This window comes from Vidua macroura, chromosome 3 (genome assembly GCF_024509145.1).
Source record: "Vidua macroura isolate BioBank_ID:100142 chromosome 3, ASM2450914v1, whole genome shotgun sequence".
Taxonomy (NCBI): Eukaryota; Metazoa; Chordata; class Aves; order Passeriformes; family Viduidae; genus Vidua; species Vidua macroura.
Genome location: NC_071573.1, coordinates 49380438 through 49404855, shown reverse-complemented (window position 1 = coordinate 49404855; position 24418 = coordinate 49380438). Strand labels below are relative to the sequence as shown.

Sequence of the window (24418 nt, the reverse complement as noted above, 5' to 3'; positions counted from 1 at the left end):
AATGAACAGTTTAATCAAACAACTTTTCATAGCTGAGATAAGAGGCCCAGGGGAGAATTTACAACAGCTTTTGTTCTTCGTTGTCCGTAATCCAGACAGACACCACTGTCATCCATATTTTCAAGGTTTCTCTAGCAAGCAGTAGGCCCAAATATTTGTTGAAGTCCCTGAACGGAGGGAATATATTTTCTAGAGAACATTTGTGCAAAAACATTTTAAAAGGTGAGTGTAACAACCAATTTACATAGTAGTGTAGATTCTATCTCCTAAGAATAGAACACTAAAACAGCTTGTGCAAATTTATCACATTTATTGTGGTAAAGAAGTTGAAATATAAGAAGTCGGATCATTAAAAATATCTTGTGGCTGTACTATCCGCTTACCTTCAATTTTTGGATAAAAAGCTATTTCTCATCTTGAAAATAAAGCATAATTTTATCTTTGGGTTTTCCCTATACTTCTTTTTGAAACAACTTATCTGCAGGAAAGCTGTCGTTTGCAGGAAAGCTTCTACATTCTTGCACAGAAATCCTGATGAAGATTATTGATGTTTTAGACAGCATATTGCTTTCAGCAGGATACTAATACTAATTTGTCTTTGCATAACAGAAGATGCTGAGCACTTCAGCCGTCATTATTATCACTGCAGTAGAAAGTTTCTATATGGATTTTATTATTGATTAAATTTCCTAGGACTAATGATATAGGAAAAATAAAACAATTAATATATAAATTTAATATGTAAATATATAAGTGTACACATATATATTAAAACATTTATAAACATATATAATATATATAAAACAATTAATAGATATATCTTATGGTGCCTATTATTTATTTCACTGGCTAAAATCAGTGAGAAGTTGATATGCTTTTGACTATCAGAGACATAAATTACAGTTTGTAATATTAAGAACAACTGAATGAATCCCAAAACTTCTGTACTTCATCACAGAAAAAAAGCTTGTATTCTGTCATGGCCCAGAAAGAAAACCAAAGAAAATCTTAAAGCAATCTTTCTAACAATGGTTGCTTCATTCTCTTTCCTCAGGAGAGCTCTCGATTTATAGAACAGGCTACAGCTATCCTGAGAGCTGTTGGAAATGTGATAAATAATTACAGCAGTAAGGATGAGCTTCCTAAAGCCTTGAAGGAATTGGAAGTAGCTTATTGTCCTCCTGGGCTCCATGATGCTAAAATAGCTGAAGAAAACAGCAAGGTGAGCAAATAGTTTGAATTAACGCATATCTAAAAGCTATAGAAACTGGATAACTGCTTCACATTGTCATTATCCTCTTCAAAACAATGCCTTTGCACTTAACAAGGAACACCTGCATACTGTGAATGTGGCATTCATTATAAAGTGTAAGCCCAAATGACATAACTTGCAACTGTATGATAATTATCTTCTTTTAAGAAGAAAAATTTCAATGTGCACATGGTAGCAGATTCTAAATTAAGTCTATTTTTGTCAATCTAGTTTAGCATACTTTGAGGCAGAAAGCATGAGCTGTGTTTATTTACAACTTCATTTTGAATTTGAAAGATACTACCTGAAATGCAGAAAAGTCTAATGGTTGCTTTCTGTGACTAATGTTGATGGAACAGGAAAACATTATTACAGCTTATCTTTCTGAAGAGAGTAATCAGTTCTTTCACTCACAGTATTCCAAGTTGTTTTTCTCTGTTTCTTGAAACTACAGCATTCTTATTTAACTTTTCTGCTCTCTATGTACAATAAATTAAAGATACATGATGAAAATATTACACTTTTCTGATAGATCTATATGCTATAGCTTTTCAATATTATAAAAAGATTGCAACAAATCATTTTTGTAGAAGATAACACTAATTTTTATGTGTATGCAAATGTTGATCATATTACTATAACTTGATTTTTCTAAAGTCAGTATTTTATATATTCAAGATTCATTTATTTTTGTAAAAGTACTAGAAAGATCATGCAGTTTAGACTTTTTATGGGTAGTTTAGAAGACTGGAAAGAAAAAAGGGTTTAATATTTTTATAATCACTGATATTAAAAATTAGAACACTAGCACTTTTATACATGGGCTGGACACCAGCTCAAATTCAGCAAAATAACAGAATTAAGGAACAAAGATTACAGGTGAACCACTAATGAAAGAGGTAATTTACATGCCAAGTTCACCAGGAAAAAAAATGGTTTGAACTCAGGAATGGAATAAACAAATTTTAAATGCATATGCTCATGTGAAATATGTGCAAAATTTTGAGACCTTAAGAAAAATTCTGTAGTTGCAAACACACATATCCCTTAACTTTTCCCCTTCTAAGAAGACCAATGTATAGCTGAAAAAGAATAAAAAGACAGAAATTAGATAAATGAAAGGCAGTGAGTGCCAGTGATTCAAGGATGAAAATATGGAAATTATCTGTCTTTAATATAAACAGTGAAAAATTGTTCTGAATACAAGAAAGGATTATTATATTCTTTCTTCCCTAGTTTTACAATTTTAAAAATAAAGGACATGTTTGTTAGTATCAAAATACATAAAATATGTTTCCAGAAAGCAGAAAAATCTGAAACCAAGGACAATGAAATAGAAAATCTTGTCTTTTCCAGTAAGTTGTTACTATGTTCTTTAACTCAGATTATGAAACAAGTTCTGTAAAGCATGCTCTAAAATTCTCATCTACTAGGAATGGGGGAGGAAAATACTGGATTTCTGCTCTTTAAAGAGAATCAATGTGTCAAAGCATAAAAATAGAGCGAAATCTTCTGATACTGTGGCACCTCCTAATCCCAAAAGCATTCCCATTCAGTTTCCTGTCTCTATTCTGAAACCTTGAGTTTAGAGCTCCCATTGTCATTATAGCAATTATAATATGTTCTTCTGTCCTCTGGTATGCAGCCATCAACCCCCTACACATAAACTAGGACGTTTCTGAGTGATGAACACACTGTAGAGTCCTATTTTCTTTATAGGCTAGGCATGAAACAGGTTTTCTCTCTGTTGTTGTCTTGAAGAATTATAGTCCTACAATTGGGATTAATTTTCAGATACAGTATTTGTTAGAGGAAGTTAAAGATTTCATTTATACATGGTAAGAGAAGAGTGAAACAGTTTTTGAAACAATAATGAGAAGCAATATAAATCAATCTTTATAAATGAATTATTGAATGCTTTTTGTCTTTCTGATTTTAGGTTTTCAATAATGCATTTTGGTATTTGATTGAATATGTATTAGACAAGAAGGATCTTTACAGATATAAATTTGCCTTCAGGTCCTTTACTTTGGATTTTAAAGACACTGATATTTCTGGGGATGACACTGTGTTTTCAGGTAATGTATTGATATTGCTAATCACTTCAAATACGTCTGCCCATTCTTATTTTCAGGGAAGCCAACTCTTCTCTTTTCTTGTTTTTTCTTGCTTAAGTAGGCACAGTTAATTTTTAAGCCTAAGATTTTTTACTGTTGAGAGGACATCTGAGGCTCATCTCAGAATAGAAATGATCCTTTTCTTTGTTACAGAAAGTCTGTTTACCCTTTGTTAATTTATAATACTGCCCATGGTCGTCTTTGAGTTGCATTTGTCAGTATTGACCAACATTAACACACATCTGCATTTTTTACCTGTTGTACTGCACCTCATAACTTTCGTTCAAATTTTCAGCTGAAAAGACCTTAAATGCCTATATTGTTCAGAATAATGAGAGTGAATGTAGACTCAAGTTAGTGCCTTAATTGAAAGTTCAACTATTTCTTAATGTTGGGTTGAGAGCTTTTTGTTTGTTTTTGGGGGGAGGGGTATTTAAATTTTTGTTGTCTTGCTTGCTTGCTTGCTTGCTTGTTTTTTAAGATTCTTATTTGAGTAATTGCTGTGGTGCCTGGCTAATTGGCTGGCTGGTTATACCCATGTGTGGAACTAGCTACAGCACCAACTGCTTCTTCTCCAGCCTGTGGTCAGGGTGTGCTGTGTACCTGAACATACTCTGGGAGGAGCCATTGGAAGGCCAACATATTTATTACAAGCAGGAATAATTCTCTTCCCACTGTTTCTTTGCTTCATTCTTTTATGCAGGCTGGAGTTTTACACAGTTAGAATTAAGTTTGCCTGGCAACCAAATATATGGCTCTTTTCCATTTCAGGACTTATTTTTCAGTCTCTATAACTTTTTAATCTATTAATGTTAGCATTTAAGTTACCAATAAAAGCCTTATGTATATGGTTTCATATCACAACAGAAAAATAATTTATCTGATTGGTGGGATGAGACATGATCACCATTTGAAAGTTTTTTATGAGGATTTAGCTTTTTCTGTGTCTATTGTGAACTTACAGAATAAAGTGTTTCTACTTGATCAGACAAAACGATACTAACTTTCTTTTGATTAGTCAGTTTATTCTGGAAAAATAGTATAAAAAACTGAATTCAAATGTAAACAAATATCTTTATTGACAGAATGTTGTAATACTTTTGTCCTATTAAGAAACACTTAGAAGCACGTATACTTGTCTCTCTTTACTGGGAACTTTCCTCTGACTCTCCTCTCTTCGGAAGGTTATTCTTCCTGTGAGACATCAGGTATTTTTCAGAGATTTGCATCTCATGACAAGAGTATGTTACAAGGGTCAGCATATTGACATTTATCAAACCACTTAAAGTAAACAACACCTGTCACATTTTTTTAAATATGACTGTGCTACTGATTTCTACTTTCCAAAAAAAAAAACAAACCTTAAACACTTGTCAGCATTAGAAGACATTTTTAAAATAGATTTGAATAATTAGCACAGTTGACAGGTTGTAGCAAAGATCTCATATAAATTACTAAAGTATGAGATCCACTGTGACAGAATAGTTTTTAGGAGTTGGGCAGTGAATCAAAAAAGTGGAATAAATATATGGAGAAAGAAAGTTCTGTTTCAGTTTTGTTTCTTCCAGTGTCCAATATATCCTTTTAAATTATTTGCTTTTCTAAAATTAAATTACAAGAGATCCCTATTGGACTGGAAAGGTAATTGTTTCCCTTTGGTTTTATTGATATTGAACATTTTTTGACCTTTATTGACATTTTGCCCTGCTTAATACAGGTTTCTTTGGAGTAAATGAATGCTTTTGTTCAGGTTCCATCCAGAAACCTAAAGAAATAAAGCATAAACCAAGTGAACTATCAGTGAAAAAGAGGTAGGTAGCAGGAAATACCAGTTGAAAACTGCGTTGTAGAAAGGCCTTGAAGGATTGGCATCAGCTGAATGCCCTGCCCCCACATTAGCACTGCTGCATTGTCAGGTTAGTTGCTCAGGACCTGAGGTTATAATGCTTTGGAACCTAACAGACATTAGTGTAAACTACCATAACAGATGAATGAAATATTTTTGTCATCTGGGTCTGCAAGTATATCAGGTCAAATGTGAGTTTTTTTGAAACAGTACCTCCATTTTATATTGGCATATTAATTTTCCACAGTGTGCTGAATTAATCTCAAGATTTAGCAAGGGCAAGGATATTACGATTTACTGCAGTTAGTGGTCATGCCTACAAAGGTTTCTGAGAAGCCATCCTGAAAATGATCTAGTCATATTTATTTGACTGCCAAGTATCATCCATCCCCAAGGAGCAATTAGCAGAAGAGCCACAAGAAACAAGTGGAAGACTGTGCCATGTGAACATATGAAAAAACGATGGAAGTATCTGAAGCTGAGTGCTTCCCCATGGCATGGCTCTTCTGTTGCATTCTGGGAGGAGAGTGAATAAAGGGGCCCTGCAGAACTTTGGGCAATCATGAGGTACTGAATTTATAGAGTTATGTGATGCTTCCTGGGAAAGGAAGCATATCAGGATGCCTGCCTGCTCTCTGTTGCACATGTTCTTTGTTTACCTTGTCGTGGTTTCATTGGGCCCAATAGTGAGCCAGTGGAGGTTTGTGGCCCTGATTTTCAAGAGTCTCAATCACTTAACAGTCATTTAGGCACATTTCAGGGGCTACATTTCTTTCTCATGGATACATTGCAACTTTGAAGTAGGAAGTAGAGTGCCCTTTGTGTATAGTTCTCTTAAAACCTTCTGGTCTGAAATTTTATCTAGAAGTCAAGCTGTTCTTGATAAGCTTATCTTGACTGTGAAACTGTATTTGGAAAGTCCTGCTCAGTTCTTTTTCAGAACAAGCTTCTCTCTCCTCCAGAAACATAGATTAAGATGATTGATTATATGGTTGTGTTGTGTTGCATTGTATGACTGAAAAGAGAATTCTGAACATTTGTTTCTTCTTGCACTTTGGATTTGAACTTGAGTTCCAGTAAGGGGGGAGGAAAAGTTTGACATTATTTGGTTGAATATGTAAAATGCCTCTTGAGTACATGCAAAATACCCCTTTTTTAAAAAAATCATTCCTACATTGCCTTCAGGAACTGCAGTGATTTTATGGTGAACAGTGTCTTGCTAGGCTGCTTTGAAAGCCTCAGTTTTATTACTAGCACAGTGTCTTCTGATTAACAGCTAAGGCGTGTCAGAGATTTTTGAAAAATCTGTTTTCAATCATAATGTCAAATTTGATACATCCATTAGTTCAATAGTGATGGACTTAAAGCATTCACTAGTTCAAGATTGATTCAAAGCATTTCACAGTATACATTTCTCTGCTTATAAGAAAAAATATTAAGAAATGTTAGGTAAAAAAAGCCTTGAAAAATCAGAGTATTTAATTAAGACCTCATTATTTTGCCTTAAATGTTGCAAAGAAAAATATTTTTGTTCTTCTGATATTTTTTAAAAAATTTAGAACAAAAAAAAAACCTCCTTCGGAATATATACTTTAGGAATATATACTCATAATATTTGGGTTTTGGCCTGATCTGTGGTAACTTTTGACAGTTTCTATAAATAGAATTGATTTTTGTGTGACAGTCCATACAAATTTTTTATATTTCTGTTTTCAGAAACAGTTTAACATTTAACTAATTTACTGTATATCCCTATATTCTTTCTCCTCACAAATAAAATGTTTTATTTCTAGAGTTACAGGTATTTACTTCTAGTTATAGAGCCCACCAGTGGATGAAGTTTTCAGCTGGTTTACAGGGCAACACCATACCAATACTTTTTGTATTTACTTTTTTATATTATTGATTCCTGCTCCATGTTAGGATATTCTTACCTATGAGGTCAATCTGCGTATATGTGTGTTCACATATATACAACTGTTACTTTATAATACGTTATTTTGCCTTATATGAGGAATGTAGGCTGTGCAGCAGAACTAATTTTTCTGAGCCAAAGCACAAGCTGAAAATCAAAGTCTATTTCCCTTCCATGAAGACAATGATTAGTGGAGTCAGAAGTTATCTTGCCACAGGGTTACTTAATTGTAAAGTAGACAGGTTGTAGATTGAACAAATTAATTTTGAAGTGTGTTACAGTGATGAATGAATGGGAGAGCCAAAACCTTTCCAGAGATGCACAGACAGGACACATCTTAGAACGTGTTAAATTCCAGCTGGATATTAGGAAAACTTTTTTCACTATGAGGCCAGTCAAAAACTGGAAAAGAATGCCTACTTAAATTCGGGAGTCCCCATTGCTATGGATGTATTATAAAATTGACTGGACATTTATTCAAGAATAGGAGAAACCTGTTCTAAATTCATCTGGCTTTGGATGTGGCATTGGACCAGATGACCTTCAGTGGTCCACTCAGGTCTGAGTTATTCTGTGATTGAGTATATGTGTCAGTTTTATAAAAGTGGTTGTGCATTCATATTGTTGACTTCTTATGTGGTTTCTAATGAAGTGGGGTTGTGTGATCTTCCAGTCCCCAAGCATTAAAGAGGCTTTCTAGGGTTTGGAAATGCAATACTGACTAGAAATGATGGTTTGAGAACACAACCAGATTTAGCAATATTGAGTAAAAGTGATTAGATTGAAATGTGTGATCTGGCTGATGAAAGCAATATCTTAAGATAGCTTGTTTGCCTGCAATGTTGTCTACATTTTTCAAGCAGATTCCTCTTCTTTTTGTTTATTGGTACTTCCTTCTGCAGCATTGTTTCCTTCCTATCACGCTGTCTTGCTCCCTTTTTTTCATATGTGTGCAGTTCCAAACTACCCCTCTGGCACTTGCCCCTGGGAATGTTGCTCCCCAAGCCCTTCCCTAAGTCCTGGTGCTGATGGCTCCCAGGATGCTAACTTCTAGGCAACAATGCCTTCAAAGACCTCATTGCTAACCTGTCAGAACCCACTAATTTCTGTTGCACTTTGAAACTCCTTGGTAACATAAAGTCAGTCAGATAAATGAACTTTCCCTTTATCATAGAACTTACCCTTATTCTGTGGCTCCTTTGTAAAGGTTAAACAAAATGTTTTGAACAACACTAGTGTTGAAATTATTATTTAATGAAATTACCAGATTGAGAGACAAAAGTAATCAAAATCTTGTGAAGCTCTTTTAAGCTGCACACAGAGTCAGGCTTTAGTGTATCAAATCCTCTTGGTTCATGTTTGGAAGAACATTTTGAAATTACAGTAGGAGTTGTGATTTTTAAAAATGTCCCGCAATAGCTGTCCATGGGGAGAAAAATTAAATGATTTGATGTTTGTAATTAGCGAAATAGCTGACATTTTGACTTGGTGTAATTATACAGTATATTTTCTCCAACTTATGATTAAAAAAATTTAAAGAGTGATATTTTCATCATAGAAGATTTATGCTTGAAATCAGTCTCTCTTGTTTTCTTTTTTTTTTTTTTTTTTTTTTTTTTGGGTTTTTTTTTGGTTTTTTTTTGTTTTGTTTTGTTTGTTTTTTTCCTTTTTAAATTTGTTACAGGCAGCTACAGGGCTTCCAGCTTTATTGATGTTACTCATTCTTCCAATCCTTCAGAGAGCAGTGAGGAGAAAACCCTTAGTAGTTGTGAGAATCAAACTCCCACATCTGAAGAAGAAGCAGCAGCTCTCAAAATTCAAGCCATCTGGCGAGGGACCTATATTAGGAAAATACTGAAGAGCAGAGAACCAGGTGTGTCCTTTAAAAATGCCTTTCAAAAATGTTTCATACTTCATCTTATTAAAATCTTCACTGTAAAGAGATTTTTACTAATTAACATCTAGATAAAATTAACTGAAACTAATGAAATAGAACTTGTAGTTCTCTTAAGTACGCCTAACCACTCAGTTAGCACATAAGATACAAAAAAGTATTTGAAAGATACACCTGCCTAGATTTGTATAGATACTAAACCAGAATTTATATTAACGTAGATTTAGGTCAGAGCTGGGCTAAATGTTAGGGTTTTTTTCTGGAAATGTAAAGGAAATCATACAAGAACCTAAGTATCGTAATGGGTAGTCAGTGGAACACACACAGTATCAGTCTAATGCTCTACTCCAAAGATACTGTACTGATACTATCCATCATTCTTGTGCATACAGATAGAGGAATCTTGTATAGCAGTTCAGGATTTGTAGCTTATTTCCTGTTCAGCAATTCTATTGTCTCAGCTGGAATACTGTGTCCAAGTGCAGTGTCCACAGTGCAGGAAGAAAGAAAGATAACAACCGCAAAATTCTGAGTAGAGTTGTAAGGATCAGGATTAAATATAGGCCTTGTACTTACAGGTTGTCAGTTTGTAATTTCAGAAAGCCCATGTAAATTTGCTATAATTTTTAAGTGCCTTTAGGCTGATATCCAAAGGTTAACAAGAACATCTTTAGTCTGAGATTCAAAGTTTGTGACTTGAATCTGGACACATTCAAGTTAGAAAAGTGACATTTATTTTTAAAAGGATAAGGTATTTATTGAAATAAACCAAGATTTGTATTGTTCTACTGAAAACTTGTAGTCTAAGTCTTCATCTGTATTCTATGTATAGAAGCAGACACTTTGACATGACAACACATCCTATTATGTGAGTTATCCAACACAGATGGAGTGAATTACCCATTGGAGCTGCCTAATTCTTTTCCTGTTAGCTACACAGATAGTTTAGGTGCGTCCCTACCCCTTACTGGTATCGAAGATGAAAGCTTCTGGGAGTTAAATAGCATATTCTCTGAGGACAGAGATTGCCAAATATCACTACAACATGTTACAGTGAAAAAAAAAATGTAAATTGGAGAAAGTATTGATCGCATGATTTTTGCAGTTGTAGGTGTGCTGAAAAGTACAAAGATGGTGATGAATGGAATATACTCTGTCAAAGAAAAATACAGTTTTCAGCTCAGTGAGACTTCTGTAAAACTCCAAATAAATAAAGCAATTTACTTGTACAAGTGATTTTTTTTCAGAAGTATTTGGCAGGTGTAAATTTAGAACAATAGCAAACTTGGATGTTATATTTTGTAACTTATCTCTAGGTACTAAAGAAAACACTGATGTTGAAGAAACTTTGAAAAACCTGTGGACTATGATTGAGTTAAATTTTGAACAGTATGCTGTAATGTTGTTAAGGTAATCATGCAATAAATCAAACTATTTTATTGCAGGCAGTTGTCATAAACTGTTTTTTCACAAAATAAGCATGGTAAGAGCATTATTAGTGTCAAAATTACAAAACCCTGATGGAAGGGATTAAATGTCTTTTACTAAATATGCTTTATTCTGTGTACCCTACATGAGCAAAATATAATTTTTAGATATGTTACTGGTTTTTTTCTGATTTTTTGGATCTAAAATATTACCTTTTGCATGTATTTAATTTTTTTAGTATTTGGTAGGCTGCTCTGTAAGTATAGATCTGATACTGTTTGCTTAGTAAGCAGTTAACCAGTTGATTTAAGGAAACTTTTTGATTTGTGCTATCTGTTAAGCAATCATGATTGACAGTAGGAAGAAGATAGCTTTACTGTGTAATTGTACACAGTTTATTATCTCAACAGGGGACTTTTTTGTTGCACTTGCTTGAAGTAGATGTATTTCTAGGTAGTAGAAATGTAGTAGTGTATTTCTATGCTTTCCCTGATATTTTATTACAGCTTTTGGAAAGATGGCTATTCTAATTTCAGCAGTGTTCATTAAGTAATTTTCAAGCCTAACACTCTGGGGATCACGTATTTCCATTAAGTCCTCCAAAAATATCTCTGCAAGTGTTCGCACAACTGATCTAGCAGTAAATCAGTTCTTCCAGGGGTGAGGAGTGAAAACTGGCAATAATTACTGCCTGTGGATATAAATCCTCACTCCTTATAACCAGCAATTTGAGCAACACTCACACCAGCTATAATTTCATTTCACCTTTTAGTGTTTCTAATCTTGTAAATCCTGTGTACATTGATGGGATCAGGACTCTGCAACCACAGCCTTGTTCCAAATATTAGCCATCCATTTTAGATTTGTAGCATTTCTACATCAGCAAAGATGAGATGCAGTTTTTAGCCTGCCTTCAGACATACAAAACTTATGGGGTTCATAAGCATTGTCCTCAGGGATACACTTGAGTGTTAAAATCATGCTAATGTGCTTGTGCTTAATTTTTTTTTTAGCAGCTAACAGATTTCCATTTAACATAACAATCTAGTACCTTGGCCAATAGGTTTTGCTTTTATTCCTTTGTTGTTCCAAAAAGTTTTAAAACTAAATGAAGGATTTTAATCTCCTAATGATTCCACAGCTTTAAGATGACAACTTAATATAAAGAAAGTGAAGTTATGCTGATATTCATTAAACAAAAAAAAAAAAAAAAGGAAAAAGAAAGAGGCAAAGTTCTGTAGATGCCATAACATCTTGGGATATTAGAAGCAGCTGTAGTCACAGGTAGACTGATGGATAGAAATATGTGTATATATTTGCCATGAGGTCAGAAAGAACTGATCCCTCCATGATTTTTTTTACTTAAGAGTGAACAACTACTAGAGAAACATTAGTAACACATTTTATGTTGTTTTACATTCATGCACAAAGTAGTGCTCTTCATGATGAGCATAAGTAAAAGTCGTATATATATATGCCATCCTGATTAGATTGAAGTCTTTATCTTGTTTTCTGCTTTCCAGAGAAATATTTAAAAGAAACTGTAATTCAATTGAAAAGTTTCCTTGTTATGAAGATGAATGGTGTAAGATGTATTTCACTGACTATGCAGTAACATATGCTGATCAACCACCAAATGCCTGGTTTCTGGTTTTCAGGTGAGTTTCACAGAGCCCTTAGAACTCTTATGGGGGACTACCACAGAATCACAGAATAATGAGGTTGGAAGAGACCTCTAAGATAGAATTAATACACTAGAATTAATACTAGAATTAATACACTCTGTTTTTTTCACTAACCTGCTTAAAAACTTACTTATCTGTCTGCTTTCCTTAAATTCTGGCATGTACTTGTTCTGGCTATTGCTGAAATAGAGTTCATTTTCTTCTTAATTTCTTCATTTTCTTCCTAGTAGCTGGTAGAGTGCAGTGTATTTGGATTTAGTGTGATAACAATATTGATAACACACTCATGTTTTAGTTGTTGAGTGCATACCCCAAGCAAAGGACTTTTCAGTGTCTCACACTCTGCCATTGAGGAGGTGCACAAAAATCTGGGAGGAAGCACAGCCAGCACAGCTGTCCTGAAGTGACCAAAGGGATGTTCCATACCAGAGAATGTCATGTTCTGTATATAAATTGGGGGATGATTACCTGAAAGGGGGCTGATCACTGCTCAGGAACAGGCTGGGCATTGGTCAGTGGGTGGACACCAGTTATATTGAGCATCATTGATTTCTTTTGGGTTCTGTTACTCTCTCTCCCTCTCCTAATTGTTAAAAATATTCATACTATTAGAATATTTATTAGTATATATTTTTTTCTATTGTTAAACTGTTCTTAACACACAAGATTTATATTTTCTTTCTGATTCTTTCCCTCAGGTAGGTTGGGTGTGGAGAGTGAGTGAGCAGCTGCATTGTACTTAATTGCTGGCTGGGGTTAAACCATAGCAATATTTTTTGCTTTGTATCGCACAAATCCTTTTACTTGGGAAAATAATTTTGATATAATTTAATTTTTATTTTTTAGAGAAATATTTTTTGTCCCAGAAGACATGTTTATATTGACAAAGGTGTTTACCACTATCCCTTCCTGTAGACTTCATGTTCTTGATAATGACACACAGGAGGAAATCCTACATGCCTTTTTCAAAGTGGCACCTCATGTTTATTCCAAAAATAAGGTAAATGCAAGAAGTTGTTGTGAAAAGTATAATTTAAAAAATAATAACAAATACCCAAATTCTGTTAAGATTTTTAGCTATGTCATAGTGTTCTACTTAAAAGCACACCCTTGTTTATTAGCAAGTTTGAACCAAGACCATCACTGATCTACTTCTGTGTTGAATATTTATTAGTCAGCTTTTGATTACTTTATCCTCTGTACTTTTTCTAGCTGCTGTTGTTTTGGGGTTTTTTTTCCTGTTCATCATGCATAACACTGAGCACAGTAAACTTTGTGCCAATGTTTAACTTGTGGTCATAAAAATTTTGCATAAGGAATTATAAGGGTATGAATTTTCTTCCCATGGGTACATCACAGTAGCTTCAGTGATTCTGTCAATTACTAATGAAAATGGCCCTTTTCATTGTTTCCTGCTCTTCCCTGTTGAAGAAGTCCTCTTTTAAACCCACAGTTTTGTTTACTGTTTGCTAAACTAATGGTCGATATTTTGTAATATTAAATGTGGTTAATAGCAGTGAAGAGTGATTTTTAAAGTATTAAAACAGAATTGTGCAGGCATGCTGTATTTTTCTACTTGTTCTTATTGCATTTCTCAGTCACTGAGCTCTTGAGTTCCTCAGTAAGTATATAACCTTATGCTCTACAATTTAGCTTGTTTCTTCCCCTTTCCAAATAGTTGATTATTGTTTCAGTGGATCTGCACATGCTTTTGAAAGCTCTATTGATGCTTTGACAAGGCATTTTGCAATTAGTAAACACAATGGTATTACTTTAATCTGTTACATTTTTTGTAACAGTATTTTGTAAAAAATAGTCAACGATGTAGTACATCAAGCAAGAAATTATTCAGTATGCCTGAATTCTTAAATGTCAGTATTATTACATAAAACATCATTTAAAAAAAAATACACCTACCAGTTCTGCTTCTAAAATATGACTCAGCAATTTACAACAGAAATAAAAAGGAATCCTGTCAACAGATACTGTTACTCTGCTGCAGAGACACTTCTGTAACACATTAAAGTTCATTTCAGAATGACTGACAATGAAGATAAAATCTGCACACTAGCAATAAAGTCTGTCTTCTTTTTTCAGACTTTACAACCTAGATGGAAACTGGGTACTTGCTTAGCATTATTTGGATTTTTTGGGTTGCGTTAAATTTTTTTTGTGTGTTTTTTTTCTACTGCTGGAAACAGTTGTTTTAGTTCTTGGTTTTTTGTTTGTTTTTTTTGTTTTTTGTTTTTTTTTTTTTTTTTTTTAATTCTACTCTCTTTATTATTCACAAGTCTTTTGAACAGATTGTAGAAAAGGATAGAGATAAGCACTCAAGCTTCAGCTGACCTACATAGATAAGAATTTAAGAAATGATCACTACCACCATATTTAGTCTGGAAAATAGAAGTCTATTTGAGCAAGGACACTGCTCAATTATTTCTCTTGACTAGACATAGAAGGACATAAGGGATTCATCTTACTTTGCCATAAAGTTAATTTGGGTGGCATATTAGAAAACAATCCTTTCTGATTCTAGAGACAGTGAATTGTAACAGGATATCTAAGTAAGTAGTGAAACCTCTTGAAGGTTATTTACAAGAGAGACATAAATTTAATGGGGTTATTGACATCTGTTTTCGTATTTCTCAGTAGTGCCTTGATCCTCCCACCACACACAAAATTCAGTTATTGTGATTTCTAGTTGCTTGTAGTATTCACAAAGTGCTCACAAAAACAAACTTTTGGTCCTAAGTCTGAATTTTCTGAATATTTTTAGTGAACATTAAGATTGTATAACATTATAGATAGGTATCCAAGAGAAATGGTGAGAATTTGTTCTTCTCATGCATCCCATGCTGTCAGAAAGCAGTTGAATATCTGGCTAAATCCTTCTCTGTTTCCAGGTGTACTTGATAGGAACAGAGGGGCCTGTGACTCTGTGCTTAACTAGGTGTTTAAATAAGTGAGTTCTCCTGAATGGTTACTCTGAGTGGTTGCTATTACCTTGTGGTGATTAAAGGTTGTAAAGTGCCTTACTGCTGCAGTTGCACAAATTGGAATAATGAATAATTTATTTTAGTTTCATTCTAAATATTCAGTATTCATGGAGCCACAGCCCTGAATTATTGGATAGTTCTGAAATCACAACCCTATTTATTATAAGGATTTTTCAACAAAGCTCTTTTTTCTGGTAAATGCTAATCTCTTTAAATGCAATTTAGAAGAGGACTGAAAGAAAGAGCGCCTTTCAAAGATCTTTCATTTGGACTATTTCTTCGGTGGAACATGAAATTTTAATACTGGAAATAGGGAGTTAGTAGGGCTAGTTAGACTACATGAAAAAGGGACTTAATTCTGAGTTCCCCTGCAACATTATAAGTGGCCATTTAACTCCTTATATCCCTTTTCCCTGCCCCTGCCTTCCAAGTAATCACATTCACATTGCCTTCATTTTCACAAATACAAATTAATCAAAGTTTGAGTCTTTTTATGTTATATCCTGGCTCCTCATATTCCTATTCTCAAGATTCATAAAGAGCACCTAAATCTGCATCAGCCTTATTAATTGTGTGTCGCATTTTTTACTATTTTTTACTTGAATTTTCTAATACTAGAAATATTTTTCTTAATATATTAATAAAAATAAGATTAATATCTTGTCATTTCATGCTATATCTGCAGTGGCATTATGAAATTAGGGTAGATATTAATTTGAAGACTGAAGTAATCTGATCTCTAAATTTCCATGCAGCAAACTCATCCACTCCTACTTTCACACTGCCAAAGTATGAAGGAGCATTTTAAATCATCAAATAATTTGGTTAGAAAATTACTTTGGTTGTATCTGTCCCTAAAAAAAAGTTACCTTGCAGCTTTCCAGTTAGATGAAATTGGATTTAACTTGCCATGTAACTTTTTGGCAAATATAAATTGTTAAAATAAGAGATGCTCCATAAGTTAGAATAGAGTGGAGTTATAAGATTCTTGCTGATGAAGGACATCTTATTATATTAATAAGTGTAATGGACAAAAAGTGTGTTGCATGTAGTCACAGAGTGCCTTTTGAGTAGTGCTATTGCCATGTAAAAATGACTTGTTTTCCCCTTTCAGAAAGGATACACTTTTGTGGCTGAAGCACACACTGGTGACCAACCTGTGGCAGGTGGCAAATGGAAGCTCCGTTTCATCAGCTCCCATAGTGCCCTTCCAGTTCTCTCTCGTGAGGCTGTAAATAATACCTATTCTACTCTACAATTTAAAGAGTATTACATACCCAACAGTGAGTTCCTACTGTTTAGGTAAATACTGAGAGAAGAATTAATAAATTCTGGGGTTTATATCGGTCATCCCTACCAGAAAAATGTGTTCTTTCCTCTTTCTTCAAAGGGGAGAATATTGATGCAAATATCTGAATCTTATGGGCTATCAAATTAACATTTGATTAGTGAAAGTGTTATTTCAGAAATATTGCCACTACTTAATGAAGAACATGTGTGAAGTAAACAGACTGTAACTTTAAAATCAAAATTCAGTGTTTTGCATTTCTATAAGCTCTGTCTTATCCATATGCCAATTACTGAAATTCCATAATACTTTTGGGGAATAAACATGTATTAAAACACCTTTTTTTCCCAATATATCAGACCAATTTCCATCTTGCAGTGTTGGCAGAAAATTTTATATATGTTTTGTTTTAGCGTGCTGATTCTTTTGGGAGAATATATTTAACAAGCGTGATTTAGTTTTTTTTTAATCCTTTTTAATTAATTAAAGTTCATTAAATTCCATTCTGAATTCAGAACTGACGATTCCTAAATTGCTATACTTAAGTTTTTACACAAAGACCTTCATATTGCACTACAACAGGCCCTGTGCTTAGAGCTGATTAAATGTGTATATTTTGAAGGTTATTTCTAAAACGTTTTCTCTTGATTCCTGAAAGCTTTTTCAATATTTCAGACCAATGGATTATTCTTGGGATACAAGTCTCTTTAAGAGAAGGAATCAGTTTCAATATAATCAAAGAAAGCATGTAATGGAAACAAAACAAATGCACTAAAATTTTGTAAGCATTCTCTTTCTTGATGATTTTCATTCTTTCCCCCCTCCTGATGTTACCAATCTTAAAAAAAAAAAAAAATACGTATTTTTAGCTTCAAATGTGCTGAAGTCAAGGTGATGGATTTTTTTTGTGTGTTTTTGTTTCTTTGCTTGTTTGTTGAGATTAGTCATAACAATTTGAATTTATGGACAAAAAGCATGTAATTCATAAAGCAATGGGTTACAACATAACAGCTATTTAATTATTTGAACAATTTGAACATAACAATTATTTGAATTTTGTCCTCAGACTCTAATTCAACTGGTTTTTAATGCCACAGTCTTTTAAGCTGACCAAAGTAGCTACTGCTATCAAAGGAGATATCCCTACCTTTTTGAAAGCAAATAATATTTTTTTCCCTCTCATGTACTTCAGTAAATGATACAGTTCCTTAATCTGACTAAAGGTATTCAACAAAAAAAGTACAGTAGGCTGTCAAATGTCTATTTGGACATTTGATAAGGCAATGAAAAAAAAAATTAGCTAGACCATCCCATTTTTCAGCAGCAGCACTTGCTTTTTTTGTTGATTCACTGCATTAAACTTCACTACAGGAAGCTTAGCCCATCAGATTCCAGGAAAACAGTTGATTTCTAACTCAATTTTAAGTGGTTGCTTCCAGTTCAGCACAACATTTAGGTACTTTCCTAAAAAGAGTGATCAGGTATAGTTGATTATATTGCTATAATTTTTTCTTCCTCTTTAGGTATTTTGTAAAGGTCACAGCACCACATACTGCTACATTGCAGGTACAAACCTCTAATTCAGACGTGTTCATCAAACTACAAGTCCTAGATAATGAGAAGGAAATTACAAGTGTCATTGGAAAGGGCAATGCAGTCATCCCAGTTTTTAATTTCTGGAGTAATCAATCACTTCTGAGCTCCCAGTGTAAGTATTGTATGCCATATTCAATAATTTTATTCACTGCAGGATATACATTCTTACAGTAACTGTAGATAATCATGGAAAATACTATTTTTCTCTGTTCTTTTCATTAACCTTTAATTTTACTGTTCAAAACCAATAAGTACAATTTAATGAGGTACATAATTCTTAGACATATTTTCAACAATGGACCCTGTAGTGCTCAGGTAATTTTAAACAAAAATTAGGTACCATCTGCCTGCCTCCATTATACTTTTATACATAATAGATTTTAGAGGCAACTGCCATGCCATCTTCTTTGATAATCTACATTTGTTTTCCTGTTTTCTATATACTTCACTTCTAAATCAAATTATTTCCATTTCATTTGTGTGCTGTTTTGAATTATTCATTATACTTGTGTTTCAATTTTACAATTAATTCTTCATAAGAATTACAAGTTTGGTTAAATAAAGCAGATGTTTATAAGCCAACAAGTCTGCTACTGTACTCTCCAGCAACACTACTATACATAAGATATGTAAGATAGGAAAGTCTTCAGTCCTTCTATGAAGACTTCTAAATAATAAATCTTCTATAAATCTGAGTTTGCCTATTTGAGCATATTGAGAACCTGAGGCAAAGACAAATTGTTCAAATACTGGTTTATTGCTTTGCTAAAGCCCAAAATACCATTATATTTCTTCTGCTCACCTCCACTATTTTGAACTCTAGAGTTTTCAAATATGATCCTTTAGCATAATGTACAATATGAAATTCCAATGCTTTGTGGGAAAAAATAATTAATTTAATAATATTTATGAAACATCTCGATTTCTGTCTCAACTGCACCTTGTTATTACCAGAAATGTAAAAAAAAAAATTATTCCTGTGGTGACAATGCTCTTAAAATGTCATTCATCAGATGAAAACACTAGGTTTTTAAAAGAAGTCATAGAGAACCTGTCATGAAACTCTCAGAGTTACCAAGATAATCAGTAGCTATTTTTGGTTAATGTTTTTGTAATGTGAAAGTGGACTAGTAAACTTAATGGTAGAAATAGAAAGAGAAAAGTATAAAATAGCTCAGCTTAGGATCAGCATCACAGTAGTGGCAGTAAATCGCCATGTTACTCTAAGTGAAAGAGAAACTTTGTTTCGGGAGACTGTCTCCTCGCAAAGGATAGTCTGAAGACTGAAATAAGTTCAAAGGCACAATCAAGTGACAGAGAACAGAAATTGATTCCAGCAAATGCTGAAAGGGAGAGGATGGGGCAAAATAACTAGAAGTGTTTTGCTTTTGCCAGTCTACCAGGACACATATGTGAGAACATTGCAAAATATCCTCAGAAATCAGACACAAACACTCTAACTCTAATGTGCAATGATACAAATAATTTCTGCTAATTTTAAATTATTTTAATCCACTTTGAATTATTCAGTGAAATATCTGATACTTTAACCTGATTGAAAATAGGAAGGTTTTTGAATCAGGGCCTATTTAGCAGTGGTAGCCTTAAAATCCTGTTATGATTTTATGCTATATTTGAAGTTGAAATGAATATTCTGATGCTCATTAAGTGTGAGAGTATATAGAGTTGCCATTTGGAATGAATGACTGTGAAGCTGTTACTGTTTGTTGGGTTTTTTTACTATTATATTTTTACAATACTAGACCAACTGGCCTTAACACTGAAGTTCTTTTCCTATTAATATACATCCTGTATATCACAAAGATACTTTGTATAGAATCTTTCATAGTGTCCAAATTAAATGAAAATACTGTGAAATGTACTCAGTATAACCAATATGAGAGTATTGTATTACCCAATCTACTGAGTGTCTCTAGGTTCAGTAGGCGTTCAATCTATGGCATTGTAAAAGCATGTTTCTTTGGTATTGTCAAAAGTTTTTATGGCCTGTACAATAACAATATAGAAACACTCAGGAATACTGATTCCAAGTTCAGGTGAAGATTCGTACAACTGACACTCAATGCAACAAGATTCCTTCTGTAACTAGTTCTTTGTTCTCTAAAAAAGTGTGTTTTCCTGGAATAAGGATAAACAGAAAACGCTGCTATACCATTGGCACCAATCTTGTTAGTTAAGCCACATACACTCCCTAAATTTGACACTTATTCACTACCACACATGTTCTGCCTCTCATGGAATTGATCACTGTTGCCAGAAGTTCTCTGAAGTGACATTATTGTGCAACCATCACTAATAAAACATTATCTCCCTGCCCACCCACGGCCTGTTAATTCATCTCCGCTCACAGCTGTTCTATTAATGTCTTTTACAGCTCAAAAACTACATTAAACCAACTGATTTTGAATACATTTGCCTCTTCTGAGATGTAGCAGATGACTTTATTTGCTTGACAATAAAGGACTTAACATATTGACACACACATTGCAACCACTATTTGTTTTGTTGGTACAAGCACAGCAGTTGCCTAAGCACAGATGGACAAGTGAATGCTCACAATCCTTTTATTTTCCACAGTAGCAGTCTGATACAATCCTGTTAAGAAATATAAAAATACCTTTCAGATACTTGTTTGAATATGGAAGTGAGGTAGGTAGAAGTTTCTTCTAGCCAGAACTTAGGAAAACCAAGAGTGACATAGATATATTTTTGTATGTAGTAAGAAAAAAAAAAAAATGGTGTTACAGCACCACATGGTGACCATTGCGAGAATTATTGGCTGTGTGTGTATTTCGGGGAGCTTTTCCAAGTGATCTTTCCTGCAAAGGAAGCAGATTGACTCTTATGGGGGATTCCACCATTCTGAGAGGAATTATCTTCATGGCAGGATCTTCCTCTGGGAAAATCTTTATAGAATTGTTCAATATTCAAGCTTTCAGTTTTAGGAGAGGCAGAAGAGGAGAATAGCGATGCATTCATGAAAACCAGTTGTAGCCTAAGGAATGCAACCTCCCTTGAACTCTACCTGTCTTGCTCGGTAGAGGTAAGATCCTGCAGAGGGCAGCGCACATCTCCTAAAGCCCCAACACAAGGCATCCTGGAGTGGAGCTCACCCCTCTGTTGACTCCAAGGGAGTACATCTAGGTGGCTTCACTGCTTTAAAGCTACCCTTTTGTAAATTAGATCTACTGGCCTTTGCTAACTGGCCCTTGCTAACAGTGCTCAGACAGGCACTGAAGATCATTCCTGACTTGAAACCTTTATGCAAGTATTCCAAATGGTAACCTAAAGGCAATTTATGCAATTAGAAAATGTCTTTATGTAGTTATTCTTCCATCTGGAATACAAATTGTTTCTTTGAAACAGGTTTTCTTGCAGATGTATATTATTCAAGATTTGGATCTGTGGATATTGTTTCTTATTCATCCAAATGTACTTCTAATGAGTGAAAGCCTCATGATTTTGGTTCCTTCTGGTGAAAGACCTAATAATCTAACCACTATGAGCTACATCTACTCTCGCCTTCACAGCATGGGATGTTAACTGATACCTAGAAAGCTCAGCAGCAGCTGAGTGAAAAACTATTCCACAGTTACAGGCTGGCTTAGGCATACCTTTTACAAAATAACAGCCACAGAGTTGCAGCACCCTAGAAATGGTTTAGAAGAAGCCAAGTATTGTCTTCCTTCACATTTCTCTCACAGGCCTCCTTGCCACAGGGACAGCAAGAGGGGTGGCTCTGGTGTTAAAGATTCTGAATGCAATGCAGAAGTGCAACTCAGAACTTGTGATTTGAGACCTCTTTAAGAGACCATCTCTGCAAAGTCTTATTTTGATTTCCTGACTACTTCTGCTTTTCTTAGGAACAAGGAAGCACTGGCTTATGCAGAAGAAAGATGCAATAGGAAGTAATCCATGATATTTGGCTTTCATAAGAAACAATATTTCCTGGCTCCATTTGAGTTTCTAGGGGCAAACTTAACCTCTAATTGGGCATTTATTTTTGACACACCAGCATTAAATTTTGTTGAATGTGGTGTCTAATAGTCCTGCCATCTCCTGTGAATTTTCCTGGATGTTTCATTAACATGCATGAAAGTGTGCATTTTTCCTTCAAAGTGTTGCAATGATGCAGTGTCATCCCTTTTTTATACAATAAACCCTGGGAGGAGTAAAACCTCTTGTCCACAGTGAAGTCAGAATGATATCTCTTTCCCAGAGATGGTCCAGTGTAACACAGGTGAAACTACTTCCCCAGAGGTGTTATTCTTTGTCCTTATTCAATTTTCTGAGATATTAATGTTTAGAATTCCTTTTTACTTTCTCTGTAGACATGCAGGCAAAATAACACATTTCAATGGCATTAGAAATGAAAACAAATTAATATTTTCTGAGTTAATATTTCTGTGCCAGGGCTTCTTTAGAACATTCTGGTTTTCACAGTTTTTCCACATAACATCTTCCTTATGTGACAATTATGTACATTGATAAAGGATAGATCACAAACAGTTTTATATCTCCTTCCAAGATTGGCTCTTTTTAAGCTCAAGTTAGCTATGATTTTTGTTTGGGGTTGGCACAAAGAGATAAGATACTTCTGTAAGGGTATGCAGTGTCAAAACTGTGGCCAATGCACCTCTTGCCTTCATCCAGTTTTACACAATTTATTAAATTAGGTTAGCCACAAAGGGATCCCATCATAGGGAACACAAGGCTCTCTGTATTTTCTAATATATGGCATGGTGCTGTGATGGTTAATGCAGGAAAGAAGCATGGGTTTTGAGGGGAAAAATTATATGCTTTATAAATAGTAACAATAGTCATATAGACACAGTCTCAAATTTCTCATTATTTGCTTTGAAGATATTTTTGATTTGCATGTGAAATGAAATCAGGGTAGTATTTGGAATAAGCATGATTTTAATTGGAAGCTTGTGAGTATAATCCAGTATGAGAAAGTGGACTATGTTAATTATTTCTGTTACTTTCTGAGAACATCTGTTTACCTCATACCAGTAATTCATAGAATTTCAGGACCCTTTTTTTGTCATCTTGCAGTAAAAAACCTACAGAGTAGTACAGTGAAGGGAGTGGAAACTGGACGATTAAAAAAAGGAAGCAGTTATTCATCAATGGACAGCAAAACTTCTTCCAAGACAGACCTTGTACAAGAATGTTCAGTGATATTAACAGATGAATCTTCAGTCTCAGAAAGCTTTGAAAATAATGTTGGAAGCCCACAACAGGTAAGAGTTTGTTAATCACTGGGATTTGGGAAGAAAAAAAAAAGGAAACAAACAGTGAAGGGTTATTGCTAATTCTTTTGGTACATGTGGAGAAATCTTCTATTCTGGGGTAAAAACAAGAATCCAAAATTAAGATTTTTGGTAGCTTTTGAATGAGGTGATGAAAAAAAGGATGATCTTACATGTATGAATGGCTAAATAACTAAGGGGTTTCATATCGAGGTTTTTTTCATTTTGACTCTATCTTTAAGTGTTCTTCATTTGGCAAATCCAATACAAGTATAGCGTAACTTTCACATAAAGATTAAAAATTGCCAGAAATGAAATTAAAGTTTTGATGCTTCAATATGAGCTTTCTTTAAAATATGATATTATAGAAAACCATCTGTAACAGTTTGCATAGAGAAACACCTCTTTCCAGTCAGCTGCAAGCTTTAGTAACAGACACATAATATCTGCTACTCAAGCTAAGTTTGTCAGAGGCTAATGTCAAACCATTGGTTTTTCTTGATGCCATTTAGTATTGTCTATTTTAGAGAAATTGAGTATACTTTCTGGAAAAGTTCTTGGTTTACATCTCTACATGTTTTTCTGCTGTGATTTTTTTTCTTGATAGTTGAGTTCAATTGCAACAAAATAAATAAAGAAAACAAAAATAATTGAAAAATAAACTCCAAAGTTGTTCCTTTGACTCAGAACTAGCATTAGAATTTTGGAAAATAGTTTCTAAATATAATGATTTCCAATTCAGTTTAGACAATGTTTAAAACAGCCCATGGACCCTGTCACCTCCATCTCAAATTAAGGCATTATTGAGTGCTAGTACAAGGGCTCAAAGCCCTGTAGAAGGTCTTAAAATCAAAGACAAAAGTCTTTGTTTTAGTACATGGCATACATAGGGAAGTTACATGGAAATCTTACAGGAATGTAGCTCCTTATTGTGTAGCCCAGTTTAGTTTATTTGATAAACACATGAGTAATTGTTTAACTTCACAGGAATTAAAATAAGATCTGTGGAATTAACATTATTTTTTTTAAGCTTCTTGTGAATGCTGTTATGTGCAAGCTTGTAAATTAATTATGTATTTTATTTGCTGAATTCAATATCTGGCACTTTACTAACCTGCAGGACTT

General features: G+C 34.1%; 1 protein-coding gene across 2 annotated transcripts in view; it reads left to right on the top strand.

The window, feature by feature from the left end:
• Nucleotides 1–24418, top strand: part of ADGB (androglobin) — a 98173-nt gene that overhangs the window by 59167 nt on the left and 14588 nt on the right. Inside the window, exons 20-28 of one of the 2 annotated variants that reach the window (XM_053973252.1) lie at nt 1055–1222; nt 3192–3330; nt 8869–9003; nt 10341–10434; nt 11976–12110; nt 12984–13137; nt 16248–16435; nt 17945–18129; nt 23097–23284. In XM_053973252.1, the coding sequence (XP_053829227.1) occupies nt 1055–1222; nt 3192–3330; nt 8869–9003; nt 10341–10434; nt 11976–12110; nt 12984–13137; nt 16248–16435; nt 17945–18129; nt 23097–23284 (1386 nt within the window). Of the gene's footprint in view, nt 1–1054; nt 1223–3191; nt 3331–8814; nt 9004–10340; nt 10435–11975; nt 12111–12983; nt 13138–16247; nt 16436–17944; nt 18130–23096; nt 23285–24418 lie in introns of both variants that reach the window. The other variant, XM_053973250.1, reaches the window with a different exon arrangement.